Raw genomic sequence first — 19191 nt, 5'->3', positions numbered from 1 at the left:
TTGGTTTTAACCCCCTTGCGATGTTCATTTCTGTCTCTCTCTTGGCCTTTCTAACTTCCTTTTGACTTGCTTTTGCAGTTCCAAGTATTCTTTCTGTGTACTTTGTTCTTGGTTCCTTTTAAACGTTCTGTAAAGTGTCTTTTATCTCTGGATATTTTTTTTTAATTGATCTATTTAACCATTTTGGCTATTTTGTTTTAGATTTTGATTGATCTATTATTGGTGTGTAATTGTTTTGCACCTCTAGTACTACATTTTATAAAATAGCCATGCTTTTTCTGTGGATGTGTTCTCTATTTTGCTCCAGTCTATTTATATTAGTCTCTGCTTCATTCCCTCAGAGTTGGCTTTTTTAAAATTGTAATTCTTAACTTTAGTCGTTACTTTTGTGGTTTTAAAAAGCACTTCAAATAAGACCATGTTGTGATCTGAGTTTGCCAGTTGTTCTCTGACCTCTGTTTTAGTTATTCTGTCTTAGTTATTTGAAAAGACTAAATCAAGGTATGCCTCCCTTCTAGACGGTGCATTGACAAATTGGTTTAGGAAGCAGTCATTTATCATTTGTACCATTTCAATTTTGGCAGTCATGTTCCCCACCGGGTTTTCCAATTTTATATGGGGGAAGCTGAAATCCCCCATTAGTATGGCTTCTCCTTTGCTACATACATTTCTAATGTCATTGTATAACAGATTATTTTGCTCACCATCTGAATCTGGTGGTCTATAGCATACTCCTATTATTATGCACATTTATTTTTTGTCCATTATTCTGACCCATATTGATTCTGAGTTGTTTTTTTCTTCCAGATTTAGCACCTGCGATTTAAAGACTATTTTTGATCTATAGTGCTACCCCTCTGCCTCTTCTGCCATCCCTGTCTTTCCTATACAGTGTACCCACTAATATTATATTCGTATCCATCACTCTCGGATAACCAAGTTTCTGTAACACCTATCACATCGTAGTTACTTGTTAGTGCTGAAGCTTCAAGTTCTAACACTTACTTTTTGAGACTTCTAGCACTTAGATAAATACATTTAATGGCTATCTTACCTGAGTTGTTGCCCTTGTTTTAATGTAGTCTCACTTCTGGTTTTTGTTGATTTCTCCCCCCTTCCTTTCTAGTTTAATGCTTCTGATCCCCCTCGAAGATCCTTTCTATGAGTAGATTAGTTCCCTTTTTTTTAAGTGCAGTCTGCCCCATCTATATAGATAGTCCTTGTTGTAACTTTTTTTATTCACTAAAACAACTATTTCAGACATTGTCAATAACAAAAGCAGTAGAAAAGGAAGGTTTGTGTACTGAGCCAAAATCCTATCAACCATCAAAGACAGATGAAAAAGTTTACATAGCAAAATATGAAAAAATGTTGGTGCTCAGGTTTGACTCTGTGATGTGCTATATGCATGTGTTTTGATCTACAAGTTAGTGGTTTGTAATGTACAATTTTGCTAGAGGCAGCATTTTTTATTTGAATGCAAAAATAAAATATATTGACAAAATTACATGGCCCTTGTGTATTTCCACCCCATTATAAACCAATTGGCTTGGCCGATGAAACACAAAAATGCCCCTTGAGAAGTACAAGTATGTACAATATATATATATATATATATATATATATATATATATAGATAGATAGATAGATAGATAGATAGATAGATAGATAGATAGATAGATAGATAGATAGATAGATAGATAGATAGGGCCTGTACTTATACGAAGGTAGCAGCGCTAGAACTTGCTTGAAGCCTTCAGATGCATTGCTGCTCGAACACCTTTTCTCTATGCATTATGTTGCAATGTAATTAAACTCTTATTAAGTTATTAGCCATGAGGAAAGTTACTGTACCTGCACAAACAGCACATAGAAGGGAGAATTTGCCCTAACGACCAGTTCTCACACAGTCAGGGCAGGACCTCCTATAAGCAGCTTTTAAGAATGAAACATTAATTCTAACAAGCCTGTTCCCACCAGAGCTCTGCAGCCTTGACACAAAAATCATGCCAGCCCTCTTTGGGAATTGTTATGCAAATGTAAGCACATAGTGGTGCCATTCAACCCATTTTTGTCATTGTGTTCCCTGAAACATTTACAATTGGTTTGTTAGCAGCATCTCTCTCATTATACTTCCTTCAAAAATGCAATACAGTTGGAAACAATTGTAATACACTTTTGTGCATAAAAATGACTTACGGAATTATACAATGGAGGCCTCTTTTTAAAGTAGAGGACTGGCAATATTTTTCATCTGATTGGTTTGGGTCCAGGGATTTGAAATTCTAGTATTTTGGTGTATGGCCCTGTGGCATCTCATACTAACAAGTAACCCAATTATTAGTATGCTGGAAGATTCTAGATTCTAGTTGAGCACTCCAAATCCCTGAGTAGCACTGAGCAGCAAACCATCTGCAAATAATGACAGTAGAATGCAATCCTACATTTTTAGCATTGGAATTAGACATACAGAATGACCTCTCTATCCACAAATAACATGTGGCATTGGGCATTCACAATAAAAACAACTATTTCAACTGATTTGCTGTCATCGGTGTTGGTAATGTACGTCACAGTCAATACTACCTTTGATAGAATGTTGCTAGAATGCCTTTGCTAGAATGTTTGAGCACTTCACATTGCATTGCCAGCTGAGTTCATCCACATAATTTTGTCCTTGTGTATTCATCAGTGTTTTTCCAATTTCATAATTTGAAATGTGTTTACTGTTGCCTTCTATCCCTAAGCATGTTTGACACCATAGAACCACCAAAGAATGCATTTCAAACCTTTTTCTTTCAGTGTCAGATTAAAGGGCATGCATGTACTTAACACTGTAATAGCTGGGTAATTACCAATGCTTTCTGCTTTCACATGGTATATACAGTCTAATGTCATTCAAATGGTCTTTGTGAACAACATTTTGTTGCCTGATGTGTGAACACATGTATCCCTCCTGCAGTTACAATGTACAGTAATAGCTGTTAACTAATTATTACCAAGTTATAACTGTGCATGATTATGTGTGCTCCATAATCTGAAGTTCCACCTATGTGCTCCTTTCCATCAATTTGGAATAATTGCTTTAAAAATGCATTTTTAACTGCATTTGCATGTTGTGTATTCAATTGTATTATAGAGTGATTGCTTCCCTACCTTTGTATTGGTAGTGAACCCTGCAGTACTGCCAGGTGGGCAGTGTTTTCCAGTCAACAAATAACCTATTGACAAACATTTAACCTGGGGCACCCTCTGGATATACAACAGGACTAGAACCACTAAACCGCAGCCATCTCAAGCAGAAGGGAATTAGAGGCAATGCTATTCAAAGTGAAGAAGAATATGCACCTGGAGATCTCCCGGTGGAGAAACATATGGAGAATTTGTGAGTTAACCTCTGGCAATAGAGCAGATTGCTTGGGATTCTCTGGCTTCACAAAATAAAATGAGTTGTTTGCCTTTACACTGTCATATCTCATACATATCTAAAAAGCTGTTACTGATAATATTACACTGGTGTCCTTTGAAATCTGTTGCACTGGTTTTGTGGTCAGCTGTTTCAAACCGTTTCATGGTAAGACAGAAAAACAGGGCCCTATTCACAAATATATAATTATAGAAAAATAATATTTGTATAATTAAAATAAACTGATGTTAAAGGAGCCTAGTTTTTTTCTTGGCAAGAATAAAGACGGATGGACATTGATGTGACCCTGATAGCTGCAGTATACATTATGCTGTGCTGAATAAGCCCTGAATCAAGTGCTCAACACAACATGCTCGTCAAATTTCTTTCCACGTCCTTGAAAGCTCGAGGCTCTTGTTTCTTATGTAATCTTAGCAAATATACAGGGATAGCTTGATTGATTATATTTCTTTAGGGGTAATACAGTACTTACTGTAGCAGGCCTATTTTTATAGAGAATATCTGTGGTGTATCTGATCAAATGATACTGCACTTGTGATATGGATCTGGATCATAAAGTATTCAGTGCTATATTAACTGATTGATTGGTTGACTCTAATGCTTAGTGGGCAAGAAATGTATAATTCTATGTGTTTATTCTCCTGTGTTACAGTCCCTGCAATGCACATTGTAATTGTATGTGTTTATTCTCCTGTGTTACAGTCCCTGCAATGCACATTGTAATTGTATGTGTTTATTCTCCTGTGTTACAGTCCCTGCAATGCACATTGTAATTGTATGTGTTTATTCTCCTGTGTTACAGTCTCTGTGAAGCACATTGTAATTGTATGGGTTTTTATTCTCCTGTGTTACAGTCCCTGCAATGCACATTGTAATTGTATGTGTTTATTCTCCTGTGTTACAGTCCCTGCGATGCACATTGTAATTGTGTTTTTATTCTCCGTGTTACAGTCCCTGCGATGCACATTGTAATTGTATGCGTTTATTCTCCTGTGTTACAGTCTCTGTGAAGCACATTGTAATTGTATGTGTTTATTCTCCTGTGTTACAATCTCTGTGAAGCAGATTGTAATTGTATGTGTTTATTCTCCTGTGTTACAGTCCCTGCGATGCACATTGTAATTGTGTTTTTATTCTCTGTGTTACAGTCCCAGCGATGGCACATTGTAATTGTATGTGTTTATTCTCCTGTGTTACAATCCCTGCGATGCACATTGTAATTGTATGTGTTTATTCTCCTGTGTTACAGTCTCTATGAAGCACATTGTAATTGTATGTGTTTATTCTCCTGTGTTACAGTCCCTGTAGTGCACATTGTAGTTGTATGTGTTTATTCTCCTGTGTTACAATCCCTGCGATGCACATTGCAATTGTATGTGTTTATTCTCCTGTGTTACAGTCCCTGCGATGCACATTGTAATTGTATATGTTTATTCTCCTGTGTTACAGTCTCTGTGAAGCACATTGTAATTGTGTTTTTGTTCTCCTGTGTTACAGTCCCAGCGATGGCACATTGACTTGCAGCCTTGGGCCAGTCCAACTCATTCCTTGGAGGATGAAGCAAAGCGGTTCCTGGATTATATCACTAGTCCTCAGGTGAGTTTCGTTTACTTTTTAAAAAATATTTTTATCTGCAATGGTCAAAACAAGAAGAAGCTGGTTAAAATAAAAAACGTTAATGTTGCTATTCATAGGGACCGTGCTTGTACAAGTTTATACAGCTAGGTCAGGCTCAATGCAAAGATCAAGCAGTAAACCTATATCTGAACTGGGAATTGAATTACCAACATATAGGGTCCTCTTTGCAACACATTTTTAATAATTTGAAGGTTACAAGCACCTGCCCATGACTAGGCATTGCTGATTCATGCTGCATTGCTTATTGCTATTCCTTACATTACTCTCTTTATTAACAACTTACTGAAGGTTAGAACTGAACTGAAAATAGGTCCCCAATACTGGAAATACACAAGTAGGACCTCATTTTAAAGCTCAAATGCTCCTCTTTCCAATGGTGTATCGTAAGTAGGGCTATCTTGCACAGTGCCTGATTAAAATATTTAAAAGGTCAGGTTGCCGGGGGGGATATTTAACACTGGGCAGTCCCTATAGAGTTAAACTGATATTACGACAGATAAGGGATGCATTTTTATATCTTGGAAATACAGAGGTATTTGTTTAAACCATAACGAACAGTTTAAACAATGACCTCTCAATTCTGTTATTACATTCTACAGCGTTGTCTAGCAGAGCGTGGCTGTACAGGCAGGCACTACAGTGAAATAGCACCCACTGTTGTAACAGTCCTTCTGGCTGATGGTTGAGGCACATGAGACCCTCTGGACCTGTCGGGCCTGTGTGTGATGATCTATACAATCAACACCACCACCCTCAAGGAGCTGTTTAGGTCTTTGGTGGGCATGGACAGGATCATTTCACTGGTACTTATTAGATGTACCAATCCCCACTATCAGTTATACCAAATATCATGTTTTAGAGAAAAAAAAATACATATGCAATCTTCTTTCGAGATTTGACATCTTTATAAGAAATGGATAAGATTTACAGAATTATTTTGTTAGCTACGCTACAATCAATTTATGTAGAACAGAAACGTATTTGAGTTGTTCCCGTATTTTAAATACTGTACTGCTATGCTGTTACAAACCCCTTCATGTCCTTTGTTATGCCCAGGAGCATTCCTGTTTGGCTCAGATTGTTGTAGTTTCAAGAGGGAGGGAGTTTGGGTTCTTATCATAAAAATTATCTGGCTATGTGGTTTTCTGCACATGATAAAAAATAATATTACCACCCAGGTTTTTGCTTTGTTACCATCTCATTCACTGAGGAAAAAATAAGAATAAAAAACAACAATAAAGATTGCCAAAAACCTAAACTGGGCCATCTTCCTCAGGGAGGACCAAAACAAAATTGCCTTTTTAATTGCTCATGATATGAAAAAACATGGTTGACTGCTTTATTGCGTATAATAAAAAGTCAGGAGCCGCTACTGCTACTGAGGATCCCAATAAATCAGCAGCTCATGGCTAGGCCACCTAACCCACCAGTCTATGTGAAAAAGTGTAGCGAATGCATGTCTTGACCTTTAGCTCGCAAGTATCTCCTGCCCAATTCATGTGATAACTTGGGTAACTCGGAAAACCATGGAAAAGCCTCCTTTTTCACCAACTCGAGTTGCCCATTAACTTGAATTCTGGAAGAATTCATACCAAATAGGCTGCCTTGAGTTGGCTGTCCATGGAAACAAGGTCTGTTTCCCTCGGATTCTGGTCTCTATGTTGTTTGAAATAGTGCCCAGGCCGGGCTTTGTGGACCTCTCCTTGAGCCCTGGGATGAGACTAGCTTCATTTCTCTGGGCTTCTTCAAAGATGCAGTATTTTTCTTTTTTTTATAGGTTGGAGACCAAAACTGAAGCCAGCATTTCAAGAATGGTCTCACATGAGCATGATACAAGCTCACCTATACCTCCCTTGATTTATATACACTACATATTTTACTATATAACCAAGCATTCTGTCATTTTTAATTGCCTTGCCTGAATACCAAGTTGTTTTTTTTTATAGGGGACCTGTTCTGGTTCCACAACATCCATTTGATGTTTGTATCCTGCATGTTTCAACTCTTATATGATCCGCCTGTTGAGCAGCAGATTTGTATTCTCAATTGAAAGCTGTTGGGTGATGTATGATGTCATTTTTTATTTGTGCAATCATCACTGTTGCTGGGCACGCCTGGATTTATGTGCTGAAGTATTTAGCTGCAGGCTGAATCCCATTGAGTTTAATGGCTTACAGAAAGTTAGGTTTATTGACAAAAATGGAAAGGTTTCCAACAACAGAAGTTTTATGGTACTCATCTGGAATGTGGATTTTAGAGCAGTATTGTGCTTGTAGCCAGGTTTTGTATAGTGGTTACTTATTTAAACTACATCTTCTTGTATATGAACCCTGATTAGCCCTAAATATTGCAAGAAAATGATGTTTTGAAAAAGCTTGCAGAAATGTTCCTTGTCCAAAATGTGTCAAGAATATGACATTAAACAGCTTTTTACATTGTTATAAAGCAAATGCCGACCTATGCCTTTGAATATTTTGTCTATTCAAATCTGTCCCACACTAAAATAACAAAAAAATCTTTCTGGTGTGTATATTTCCCTGGAGTTGAGGAGTTCTCTTGCTGATTTGAGTAAACTTCCCAGCCCCAGTTTATGTGTCAGCTGGTAATTATGTTCAAGGAGAGCCTGTGTTAAAGCTTGGAGAAGCTACTCTTTGAGCAAAATGCAGGATTTGAATATTTATTATCGGAATTTCGTATGAGTGAGTGTAATGGCTTGGCATCTCAGCACATTAAACTAAATAGAGAGGCAAGGGCTGGATGCAAACCACTACCTCAGTTTTACACAGTATTAGTATCTTGTCAGCGGCTAGGAGATCCAAAATGTGAACATAACCCTTTAATGTCTAAGGAATGTTCTTAGAATGCTAGCAAGATCATATTGTGAGAGGAATCAGAAACAGTTTCAACCCTATGGCCTCAATAAGTTATACTCAACCCATTTTCACTCATACCATTCATTCAAGAGTTCAGTGTAATTCATTAATTTATTGATTGGCATTGATGTTAAAATGTTTTTTATTTTTATCCTTTTATTATATTTATGTATCATATTAATATGATCATACTGATGCAAACATGACTTTGAAGTGCTGACATTTTATGCAATACAGGAATTATGGCTATATTGTGCAATCAGCCATAATTACAAGGAGATCCAAAATACTTGGCAGCATCTTCTTACCACTACGTTTAACCTGCTATATATAATTTAAGACAAAGAAAGACTTTTACAGTTTCTAAAATAATGAATTAAAACAGTTAAAAAAAAAGCTTGACAAACTAACCCTGTTGACAGATTTAAAATTTACAGTCCTGTTTCTTCTTCTTTCAAATCAATGATGTAACCATAATAAATTGGCTTGCAGCACTATCAGTTTGATTAATACTATACTGCTTTAGAATGCCATTGGGCAGTACGAATTTGAAATCCAGATGTATTATGGTATTCCATAGTAACGATCCGTGATAAGCCCTGTTATATAAACTACATATATACCACCATTAAAAGTGATGCCTTCAATTGGTTTACACATCTGTTTTTGTAAATATATCTGGATAAATTATACAACAGTTTAAAAAAAAACCTCTTTGTCAGTAAATGTATACAGTGAAGGAAGAAGTCCACAAGGACCTGTTGAAATATAAAACATTTGTTGTAGCACAAAATAATATGGGTTGTTTGAAGAAGGTTTTTTCCTTATTGTTTTTATATTCCTTGGTAATACGATATATAAGCCATACTGTCATTAAAACAATGTTTAGAAACAAAGCTTTCTGTACATGTCTAGATTGTTAATGCTCAGAGTTTGTAAGTGACTTGTAAGACACCACTAAATATCTTTAAGGACTTTTTAAAATGCACTCTCTGTTCCTCATTCAGTCAAAGACTTTTCTGAAAACATGGACGGGGGTCTGTGGCCACTGGCTAGAAATATACTGTATGAGGATGAAGCCATTTAAATAAGTGAACTCATCGCAGCTTCTGTCATTCAGCAGATTTCCTGTGGAAATGCACTGGAGAAAGGAGTGATTAATAACCCCTGGATCACAGGGTCGCCGTGGCTGGCCTGCCTGGATGGGAGATACAGCCTGGCTCAGCAAATTAAGAAGAAGCAATGCCGAGTGTATTCCCTGGGGTAAGAGTGGATTGCAAGGCTTCAGGTTTATTTTTCTCTTAACAAATCCTCAGCCTAAAATGTACCCAAAATGTCATTAGGTTGTAATGTTAGTGGGATTGCTACACACATTATTACCAGTTTATCAAATGCAGATGGAAAGCTATAACTGGCTTACACATTAATGCTGCTATTAAGAGTAGAAAAGCAGCCAATCTTCTTTTACAGCTGCCTGTTGGTAATGTGCCAGAATAAGTAGCCCTTACTAGACTCGATGAGAGATAACACAGGTGTGCTGGGGCAGGATAGATACTCTTTACTGAGCTCTTGCTGTTCTCTAGGAAAAGTGGAAAATGTTTCTTTATTCACCTTCTTAATATAATGGTGCTTCGTAGTTTGTCTCTGTAAGGTCATGGCAAGAATCCCTTGCCTCTTCATGGAGATCTCTTCATATATACTTAACCGTTACATTTACATAGAAAGGCCCCTGGGCTGCATTGGGAAGTGAGACTTGGTGCAGAAGCACCAAGTGCTTAGTTTAGAGCTGGTTTGAAAACTGCTCTAATATTACTGATACACCCCCCCAGTGGTAGAAAGTTAAGCTGTGAAATAAGTAGAATATTTAATGGTTTAAATGCAAATTATCGAAGCATGAAATAGTTCTTCTTGTATCAACTAACTGTAAATCTCATAACAAAATCTAATAACATTGGTTAGCTTCTAACAGGAATATTTTACTTTCCACTGCCCTTTGGCTGGGATACGTATGTTTGTTTCCAAACTGCCACTTTGATACTATTGTTATGGAAGATAAGTGCTATTGAAATATTCATGTAAATGAGTGGATTCATTACATATCACACATTTACTAATTTGCAAAAACAAACCATTTATGCATGCATGAGCTATTGAAGGCATACCAAGTTGTTTCCTAAATTTGCAAAACACATGAAGCACTCTGGCTAGTTTTAATCAATTTACCCTTTTATGTACACCATCACACAAGGCTCTTTCAGCTTGGCTTGTGAGTGTTAGTAGATGTTTTCCTTGTGCCTCTCACAGCAAGGTTCAAGAACATAACATATAGCTGGACTTTATTATATTCCAAGTGTCTATTCACCTCTTGAGATCTATGCTATGCATATTAGTTCATGCAATAATCATGATGCTAAACCAGGTAGTAGAACTTTTTATGCAATGTTTCATCCTGCTGCAATTTCTAAAAGAACAAATCAACAATCCTAGTGAAAGATATAATAGAACGATCTAGTTCTGTCAGTGCAGTTTTTTTTTTTTACAATAACATTGATTATAATGCCAGCAGGCCAGTTTGCAATATAGAAAAAAAAAACACCATCATCAAATAACATGATTTCCATTACATGAGAGTAGATGTTAAATTTCATGTTGATCTGAACTCAGCTCTCGCCAAGATAAGCACCAAACTACAGTAAACTAACGTGATCCATCTGCGTCTCCATCCATTTGCGTTGCTTTCTATCTGATGATGTAGATATCCTTCTGCCTGGTGTTGAAGGCTGAAGTGTAATGCTGGATCAGCTTATTTTGCCTCCCCAGTGCATCAGCACACACAACGGCTGCAATGCTGGCTCCGGGGATCAACCCAGTGCGGTCTCCCCAGCGGATCAGCATGACAACCATCTGGATTGAGCTAAGTAGGGTACATCTCTGGGGTCTTCAAGTGAGCACCTTCCGTCCTCTGTGTTTTGTCTATTAGCCCACGACACCTCAAGAGAGCTCAACAGTGATTCTGGCATCCCAGCATCACCCCCCTCCATCCCCCACTCAGCTCAGCCCAGCTTACTTACCCGTACATCAGCGTTGCTTTCTTTCTATTGTACTTGATATCCCCTTCCGTAATCTTTCCTTCTCAACCACAGCCAGTTACTGCTCCTTTCTGCTGCTTCAGATCTTCACTGTGCGACGCAACTCTTGGCCACTGAACCCGACATCTCTGAGAAACCGGGTTGTAGAGTGTGCCACAAATCCTCGACAACCCACCTACACTGGGTAAACCCGGACTCTCCATCCTCACTTGTCCACTTCAGCAGCTAGTTGAGCATACCAAAGTTTCTTCCTCTCATACGCCTCATTGACAGTATCCTCCCATGGCACCAGATGAACAAGGCGTGCTGATCCAGACCACAAGACAATGTCTGGTCGAAGGTTAGTGGTGGCAGTCTCAGGTGGAAAAATAAGCCCTTGACCAACATCTCCCAGCATCTTCCAGTCTCTAGCAGCTTCCAGTTGTCCTGGGCGAGGCTTGGTTTTAACACCTTTTCTTAATGGTTGCTCTCCTGGATGGAGGAATATTGTCTTTTGTGTGTAATACTTTGATGGAAATGGTGGCAACTTATTGGTCAGTTTACACTTGTCTTCCAATGCTAAGGCCAAACATTGCAGCTTGGTCAAGGCACCAAGTAAACCATCCTTGGCTAAGACTCACCCTACATCCTGTCAAAGTATGCCTTAATGTTGCAGGTGATGAACACAAAGGACATGAGGGATCCTCACCCACTCAGAGGTTTAGGTTCTGTGGTGATGGGAGAACATCATATGCTGATCTAATGAGGAAACTGATCCTGCTCTGTTCCATTGTCCATAGATCTTGCCAGCAAATCTTGCGTTGTTCCACACTTTCCCATCTCATCCATTCTCCCTGCTTGGCATGGGAAACTGCCCTTACACACCTCATCCTCTCCTCCTGCTTTCTTACCTCGTTAACTAACAGCTTCCTCTGTTGAACTGGGGTTGCCTTGTGCCATGTAGGAGGAGCTGAACGGAGACCAAGACCTCCTTTTCCATGCTGAACTTTTCCCATAATATCTCCAATTTGAAGAGCAGCCTTAGCATCTTCCACAGCTTTCTTTGCTGCTATCAATTCGACACACCAAATCATTAGCAGCAAGATGCCAGTTACTGAATTAACTAATAAATATGGAAACCTTTATTTCTCAAGGAAGGGTTCCACTTTTGAGAAATGTGCACAATGCAGAATTCCCTTATATCAATTATATTGCTATACACAGAGTCGAATCTTAGTGTTACAGGACACTGAAGCATTTACAAGAAACATAGTATTTCACCATTGCTGTAGGGGTGCTGTATTGACCCACTTATTATCATTATTGAGCACAGTAAATACATACAGTAAAATGAGGTGAGGAAACTGAGGTTTATACATTTTAAGACGGTGGTATTAAAATTCATCCCTCTTTAGGTCATTCAATTAGACCTTGTCATGAGCATATGAATATAAGTTATTAGTTACATGATCGATGTGTCAAATGTTCAAAACAGTAACTGTATGTTTTATGTTGACTGTGACTGTGAGTGCCTGATACTTTCTCTGGTGTTTTGCTGATATGGCAATCCAATCATCCCAAAGGAATTCAACTTCCATTCAGGACTTTATTCACCCATGAATACATCAATAGGAAAGCCTCCTTACGGTTTTCCTAATTAGCTTAATATATCTGAAACATTTGCAGAGACTAAAATGAATATGCCCTGGGTTCTAACAGCCCTCTGGGAAAATAACTTGAAAGCCATGATCTATACTATAAAGCATTGCTTTCACAGCATGAGGGATCTAGTTTTCATATTCCAAACAAAATAAAAGGAGTCTCAGAAGACTAATCAATATGAAATAGTGCTGTGGGAAAAACAACTGCTATACCTCATCTGTAGAAAGAAAAAATGATATCCTCATAAAACTTTAACAGGAGATGAACTATAAAATAATGGTGAGACAGCTTTCCACATCACTGCAAGCTATAGTGCTGTATCTCTAAGCAGTTTAAGATGTTGGTCTTAATTTAAGCGGTACATATTTTGTGTTTATGCAACATGGAGTGGGATAGGGATACCTAACATTAACAGCACATCCTGAGTAATATTACTTATTCACAGAATGTGTACAATGAAAATACCAAATGCAGTTTTACATGGCTGATTGTAAGATGTTTTATTCAGTTGCTGGCTATAATAAAGACGAAGGCTTACCCAAACTCTGTCAGCCGTGAAACGTGGTTCCAGTAGACCGGGAGACTCAGTTTGAGGCAACTGTGCTGTATCAAACTTCAAGTCTCCCCTAATGTGCCAAGCCAATGGCTTTGTGTTCCCTCAGCTTTAAGGAAACTTATTCCAGAGTTTGTCTGTCTCTCTTCATTACAGTGCAACATTCAGCCAACCATTTTGTTTTCACCTCTCAAAGGGTTGCACCCCCAGATTGTTTGGTGTAAATTTCTCAAACTCTCTCTCCCTGAGCTTGTAGGAAGAGATTATGCAAATACAAACACTGGTTCAATTTATATTGTGTGCATAGGATAAGAAATCTACATTTAAACTGTACAGGTTAGGCCAGTGCTCTTTGCTGAAGCAGCCACTGTGATTGAATTGGCACCTGTTCACTATCTAGCAGTAACGACTACCCAGGCAATGTTATTTGAAAGGCAGATGATGGTAAAGAAAATGAACAGTTTCCTCGGTCTGTCTCCTCAAGATACAATAAGTGGTGTGATTTTCAAAAAGATCACTCACAGGATCCATTTACCCTCCAGGTGTAGGTTGTCTTGCATGTATGACACAGTGTAGTCCAGCAGGAAAGTCGTATTTACAGCCTCAGTGTTGTTATGCAAAAAAATACTAGCACTGGTCCAAAAAACAGTGGACTGCTATTGCACTTGAGCTTGTGGGTGCGGCTGAAAACATGTGTTACTCACAGCCAGCAGTTTGGCTCAGAAGGCAGTGACCATTTTTATTAGGCAGCACCCACTAGGCACCAGCTGGATCAGGGCTGAGCCTAAGACTAAGCTTGCAAAATGCAGAAATAGTTGAGTAACAAGTATTAGCTATGATGATAAATCAGTGCCCAAAATATGAGGTGACCAGCAGTCCTACTAACCATCCCCAAAACAACATCTGGTTAAAAAAGGCACATTTTACTGTATTTGTCCATTCCCATTAGAGAATAGGTTAATTTACACATTTGGATTAGTTCGGACCATATTGCAAAGGGGCACCGTCTACTAACATTCATTGTACAGTACAGCAGATTTTTATATATTATTTTTATTTATATAGGACTTTTAATTATGTTTCATACTGGCTTTAACTGAGCATTATTAAATAAGGGCTATGTTATAAATTCTTCTTCTTCTTCTTCTTCTTCTTCTTCTTCTTCTTCTTCTTCTTCTTCTTCTTCTTCTTCTTCTTCTTCTTCTTATAATAATAATAATAATAATAATAAATGATAACATAGCCCTTGTTTAGTACTGTAAGTGCGACCATCTTTTGTTTTTGTGTGTGTGTGTTGCAGGCTGGGGAGCGAGGACAAGCAGTTGGAAGTGAGTTTGGCCAAGGCAGGCTGTGAGGTCCACTGCTTCAACCCCAGTATCAAAGTGCCACACGTTCAGGAAGCCAAGAGGCTCTGGCACCACCGACTGTCCATCGACTGGAGGGACCCCAACCCTGCCATCCCTCCAAACAAACAGCACAGCAACACCAAAAAGCTGGGCGCCATCTTGAACGACTTTGGCCACAGAAAGGTAAGACCGTAGAATTTGATCAGAAAGTCCTTACTTGAAAGTCTTTAAATTATCCAAATGTAAACTTGTTTTTTACTGACCTACTTAACGATGCTGCAAATAAAATAAAATAGAATACCTCAGTGGATGGCCTGTGTTTACCTTGCCACTGTTCTTCAGTCAGGCAGGGCAACGACCTCAACCAAAGACATTTTGGCATTAGAGAAAGCGTGTTGAATCTCCTTATGTCTAGAGATGAGATTCTCCAGCTCTGTTCCTCCATTCAGGTGAGCTGCAGGAGCTCTCCACACACACGCACCTCTTGTGAATAATTTATGAGACTTCTCAAACAATACAGTGGCTTACCTAACATGCCATTGCATAGCTGTGCATAATAATAATAATAATAACAACAATAAACTGTGTGTATATATATATATATATATATATATATATATATATATATATATATATATATATATATATATATATATATATCTGTAGTTGCATATAGCGAGAGAAATGTTTGTCCAACTGTGATGAATGTTTCATAATCACAAGGTACTGAATATAGCGGCTGTCTGTCAGTATGTCACACTTGCATTTTAACAGATATAGTGCTAAGCACCACATGGCTCCAGGTGATTTGGATAAAAGAGATTTCACAGTAAAAGCCATGGCCTGCCCATCTTTGAGACAAAGCATTTTTATGGTTTGCATTGATTTAAAGACTTTCCCTTAATGCAATCTACTTACAAAGTCTGTAAAAACAATTTTAAATACATTTGGAATTATGTTTAAAAAACTGATTTGGTACTGTATAAGATTATAATAGGGGATGGAAAAAACCATCTCCCTGTGCAAGCACAGGGCTGTCACTTTTCCGCTAGCATGAAGATGCTAATGTTATGCAGGAAAAAAGCGAGGACGAAAATATCTGAACATCTGTTAGCAAATTGTCACAGCAAATACATTTAACAGCAGGCAAACTAGATTTAGAATGTGTTCGGATACAAATACATGCTTTTCAGACACAGTTTCCTTCAGCTGGATAGCAAGTAACAAGATATCACAAGTGATAAAGAATTGAAAGGCTGCAGTCACACTGCAAACAAAAACTGCCATTTGGTTGGCTGCAAAAACGCTCATTTTTTGAAAGGGACGTGCAGACAGACAGCATGCCAGACTGAAGTTTACTCTGACAATGTTTTGCGAGTGTTTCTGCAATTGTGTTTTTTCTGTGCAAGGAGCTGTGATTCAGAAAATGTATGCCAAAGACCCCCATAGTTTTCTGACAAGACAGCCTTGTAGTTTTGTATAAAATGTGTTTATAGCTACTTTATCATGGAAGCATGGTATACTTCAATAAGTGCAGACAACATTTAGTTCATAGTTAAGAACTGTCTTACGCACTACTTGAAGCGAATCAACTTTGAAGATCAATCAATTTCATTGGATTGATTTTCTTTAAAAACTCAATCTCAAAATATCGATCTCTTTGGCCACGGTGGTTGTTCCAGCACATATTATTTTTATTGAAAAATGAATTGTTTGAAAGCAATTATTAAACAGAAAAGTATTGGTGAGAATTAAGTTTACTTACTTTAGGGGTGTGGCTCCTATCCGATTATGTAGTTTTAAGTGCTAATATTCTGTTTGCCCTTCACATAAATGTCCTCAGGGTAGACTGGCCTTCAGTTGTGATGGTGGCCCATTATATTAATCAAGATATCGCCGTCATTTGTCATTTGTCCATCCCCACTAATAGGATACAATAAGTGACACTATGTTCAGACTACACTGGTAATGTACAGTAGCCTAGTTGTGCTAGCCTGTTAATAGTACTCTTTTTTTTCCATTGAAATTATCCAGGAGGGTAACCCAGATAAAGACTCTAGGTTTGCATCATTGATAGAGAAAGATAGCCAAGTTCCTGCCCTTTGAGGCTCCTGTGAGTCCCTGGAGCTAGCATTACAAAGCCCAGTATATATACATATAGGGACAATGCTGTCTGTTAATTTTATCAAAAGCAGAGTGATTGATAGGACAACAGGAATTGCACTTCTCACAGTCTGCCAGTTTAAACTGTTTGTTGGTAAATGGGGTATTTAAAGTCTTCCTCCACAGCAATAATATGCTTATTTGGTTCTTTCATGGTTGACAGTGAATTGTGCATGTACTGCATAAGTGTAGGCACAGTGCTTATCAGTGTTGCCCATGTGGAATATATCTCTATCTGTTAGCATAGTAGAGCCCTTTAAGAGCTAGTATGTAGGAATCTCATTTGCACATCTCTACACAAATAGTGGGGAAATTATAAAACTTTGTTCAGTATAAAACACACTGAGCATGTGATTTTTATTTATTTTTTTATCTTGAAAGCTTTCTGAAAACCTACAAATAAAAGGGGATTTTTATATTTCAAGTGGCATAATTCATTAAACCGTTAAATTACAACAAGAGGCCTGGTATATAAACAGAATACATAATGGAGATTCATGATCCATCAGACATTCCTCTCTACCATACACACAAAAGGAGTTTATGCTGTGTGTGTTTACACAAGTTTATACCAGGGATGTAATGCAGGTCTAATGCAAATTCTAAGCGAGGAGCTTTTTTTCAGGGAGATTTATGGCTTATGAGGTTAAGAAGCAGTGTGCTTTGACACTTTGGACTTTGACTGAATGAAAATCAAACAACAGCATTTCTGGCCAAAGTGAGTTGCAGCTAAAGGGGCCTGTTGTGCAAAACCTTTATAATGGTTAAATGTTTGAAATAATAATAATATAATAATAATAATAATAATAATAATAATAATAATAATAATAATATGCTCTGCGAGAAGATGCTTTTATGGTCAGGCTCAGCTGTACATATACTTATCTATACAGGACAAAAAAATAGTGCGTGTGAAAACATTGATTGCGATTATTTGTTAAAATATATCAGTGGTGGTCAGTGACCTTTTTGAGAGGTGAAGGTACTCGCTGTACTGAACACAGCTCTAGAAATAAATAGGACTATGTGGCAGGCTGGCGAGTGGATAGAGGCCCAGAGACAGACTGCAGTTCAAAAAAATAACTATTTTATTATAAATAAACACAAAATGAAAGGGCACAAGGGCCAAAACAAAACAATTTAAACACAAAGAAAGACAAAAAGCAAAACTTACAAAAATAAAATTTCCAGGCTGGGCAATGCCTTTCAAGCCCTCCCCCCCCCCACCCCCCCCCCCCCCCCCCCCCCACCCAACCCCCCAGCCTGCTCTCCCTCAGGTGGCTGGGCCCCAACAAGAAGCAGAGGCCTCCTTTTATATCAGGTGGCTGGGCGCTGATTGACAAAATCAACTAATCAACTAATCAACCCCAGCCACCTGAACATAATAAACCCAGGCAGGCAGGGGAAGTTTAACCCCATCCCTGCCAATTTAAAAGGGCAGAGCTTTGCTCTGCCACAGACTATGATAAGTTATTTTAACATTTAACCATCAGTTTATTTTATCAAAAATTATATTTTGATCAAAAATAAAATACCTGATATCAAAAATAGAATTTTTCACATAAAAAATGAATACCCATTAGAGGACGGCACAAAGACATCTTTCGCAAAATGTCTGAAAAAGCTAGAGTAAATTCATTTCTATCAGACGAGCCTGAGAACTACATTCTGCAGAACAACAGAGACTGCAGCAAATCTATTGGGCTATTTAAATGGAACAAGAACCAGAAATAATATGTCTTTGAAAACACCTGTGTGTTAATGTCATTCTGAAGCTTTGCTGTTGTTAGACATTTCTGTTCCGGCTCTTTCTATAGAGGAAAAAGCATGCCTTAATACCCAAACAATGCTGTGAGGAGCTACCTCCCTGTCAGCCATGAAGTACTAAAGGTCTCTGCCTGGCCCTTTATACAAGCCAGGAAGTACAGTATGCATTTGTATTAAAAAAAAAAAAAAAAAAAAAGAATTGTTGTTCTCTAGAATTCACATTTTTCATATAAAAAATGTGTCTGCAAAGCCTGGGATACTCAACTCTGTACTGGATGCACAGAATGATAACCCTCTGACCTAATATCACAAAGATGCACCCCAAGATCATTGGATTGATCAGCATTCATCTATTTGGAATTGATATAGCAACTGGCCAAACTATGTGTATCTGTGGGATCGTAACCATAGACGCCTGTCAGAAATATACTGTAACTAACACTAGGATTGAATGACAATCTGTGGCATGTGGCTTCATACTCATCTAGTCTCCAGACAGAATAAGATCCCGGGGCCTGCAGTGTCCATGCCTTCACTGATTCTGCACGTTGCTCAACCTTTTTTTCAGGCAACCACTGGGTTTCCTACAGGTAGATGATATCTGCCATGAAAATCCTTCTCCCTTTATCCTTTTTTTTAAATCTAGCGCCTGCATGTGGAACCCACAATGGAGGGCAACACTAATGAAATAGCA

The 19191-nt window shown here is 38.1% G+C and overlaps 1 protein-coding gene across 1 annotated transcript in view; it reads left to right on the top strand.

The window, feature by feature from the left end:
- Nucleotides 1–19191, top strand: part of LOC121317565 (methyltransferase-like protein 24) — a 37474-nt gene that overhangs the window by 14567 nt on the left and 3716 nt on the right. The window contains exons 2-4 of the mRNA XM_041253641.1: nucleotides 4925–5023; nucleotides 9062–9201; nucleotides 14522–14750. Coding sequence (XP_041109575.1) covers nucleotides 4925–5023; nucleotides 9062–9201; nucleotides 14522–14750 — 468 coding nt within the window. The remainder of the gene's footprint in view (nucleotides 1–4924; nucleotides 5024–9061; nucleotides 9202–14521; nucleotides 14751–19191) is intronic.

The sequence above is a fragment of the Polyodon spathula genome, chromosome 6 (genome assembly GCF_017654505.1).
Source record: "Polyodon spathula isolate WHYD16114869_AA chromosome 6, ASM1765450v1, whole genome shotgun sequence".
Lineage (NCBI taxonomy): Eukaryota > Metazoa > Chordata > Actinopteri > Acipenseriformes > Polyodontidae > Polyodon > Polyodon spathula.
The sequence above is the reverse complement of the archived record's forward strand: the minus strand, read 5'-3'. Positions and strand labels throughout refer to the sequence as shown.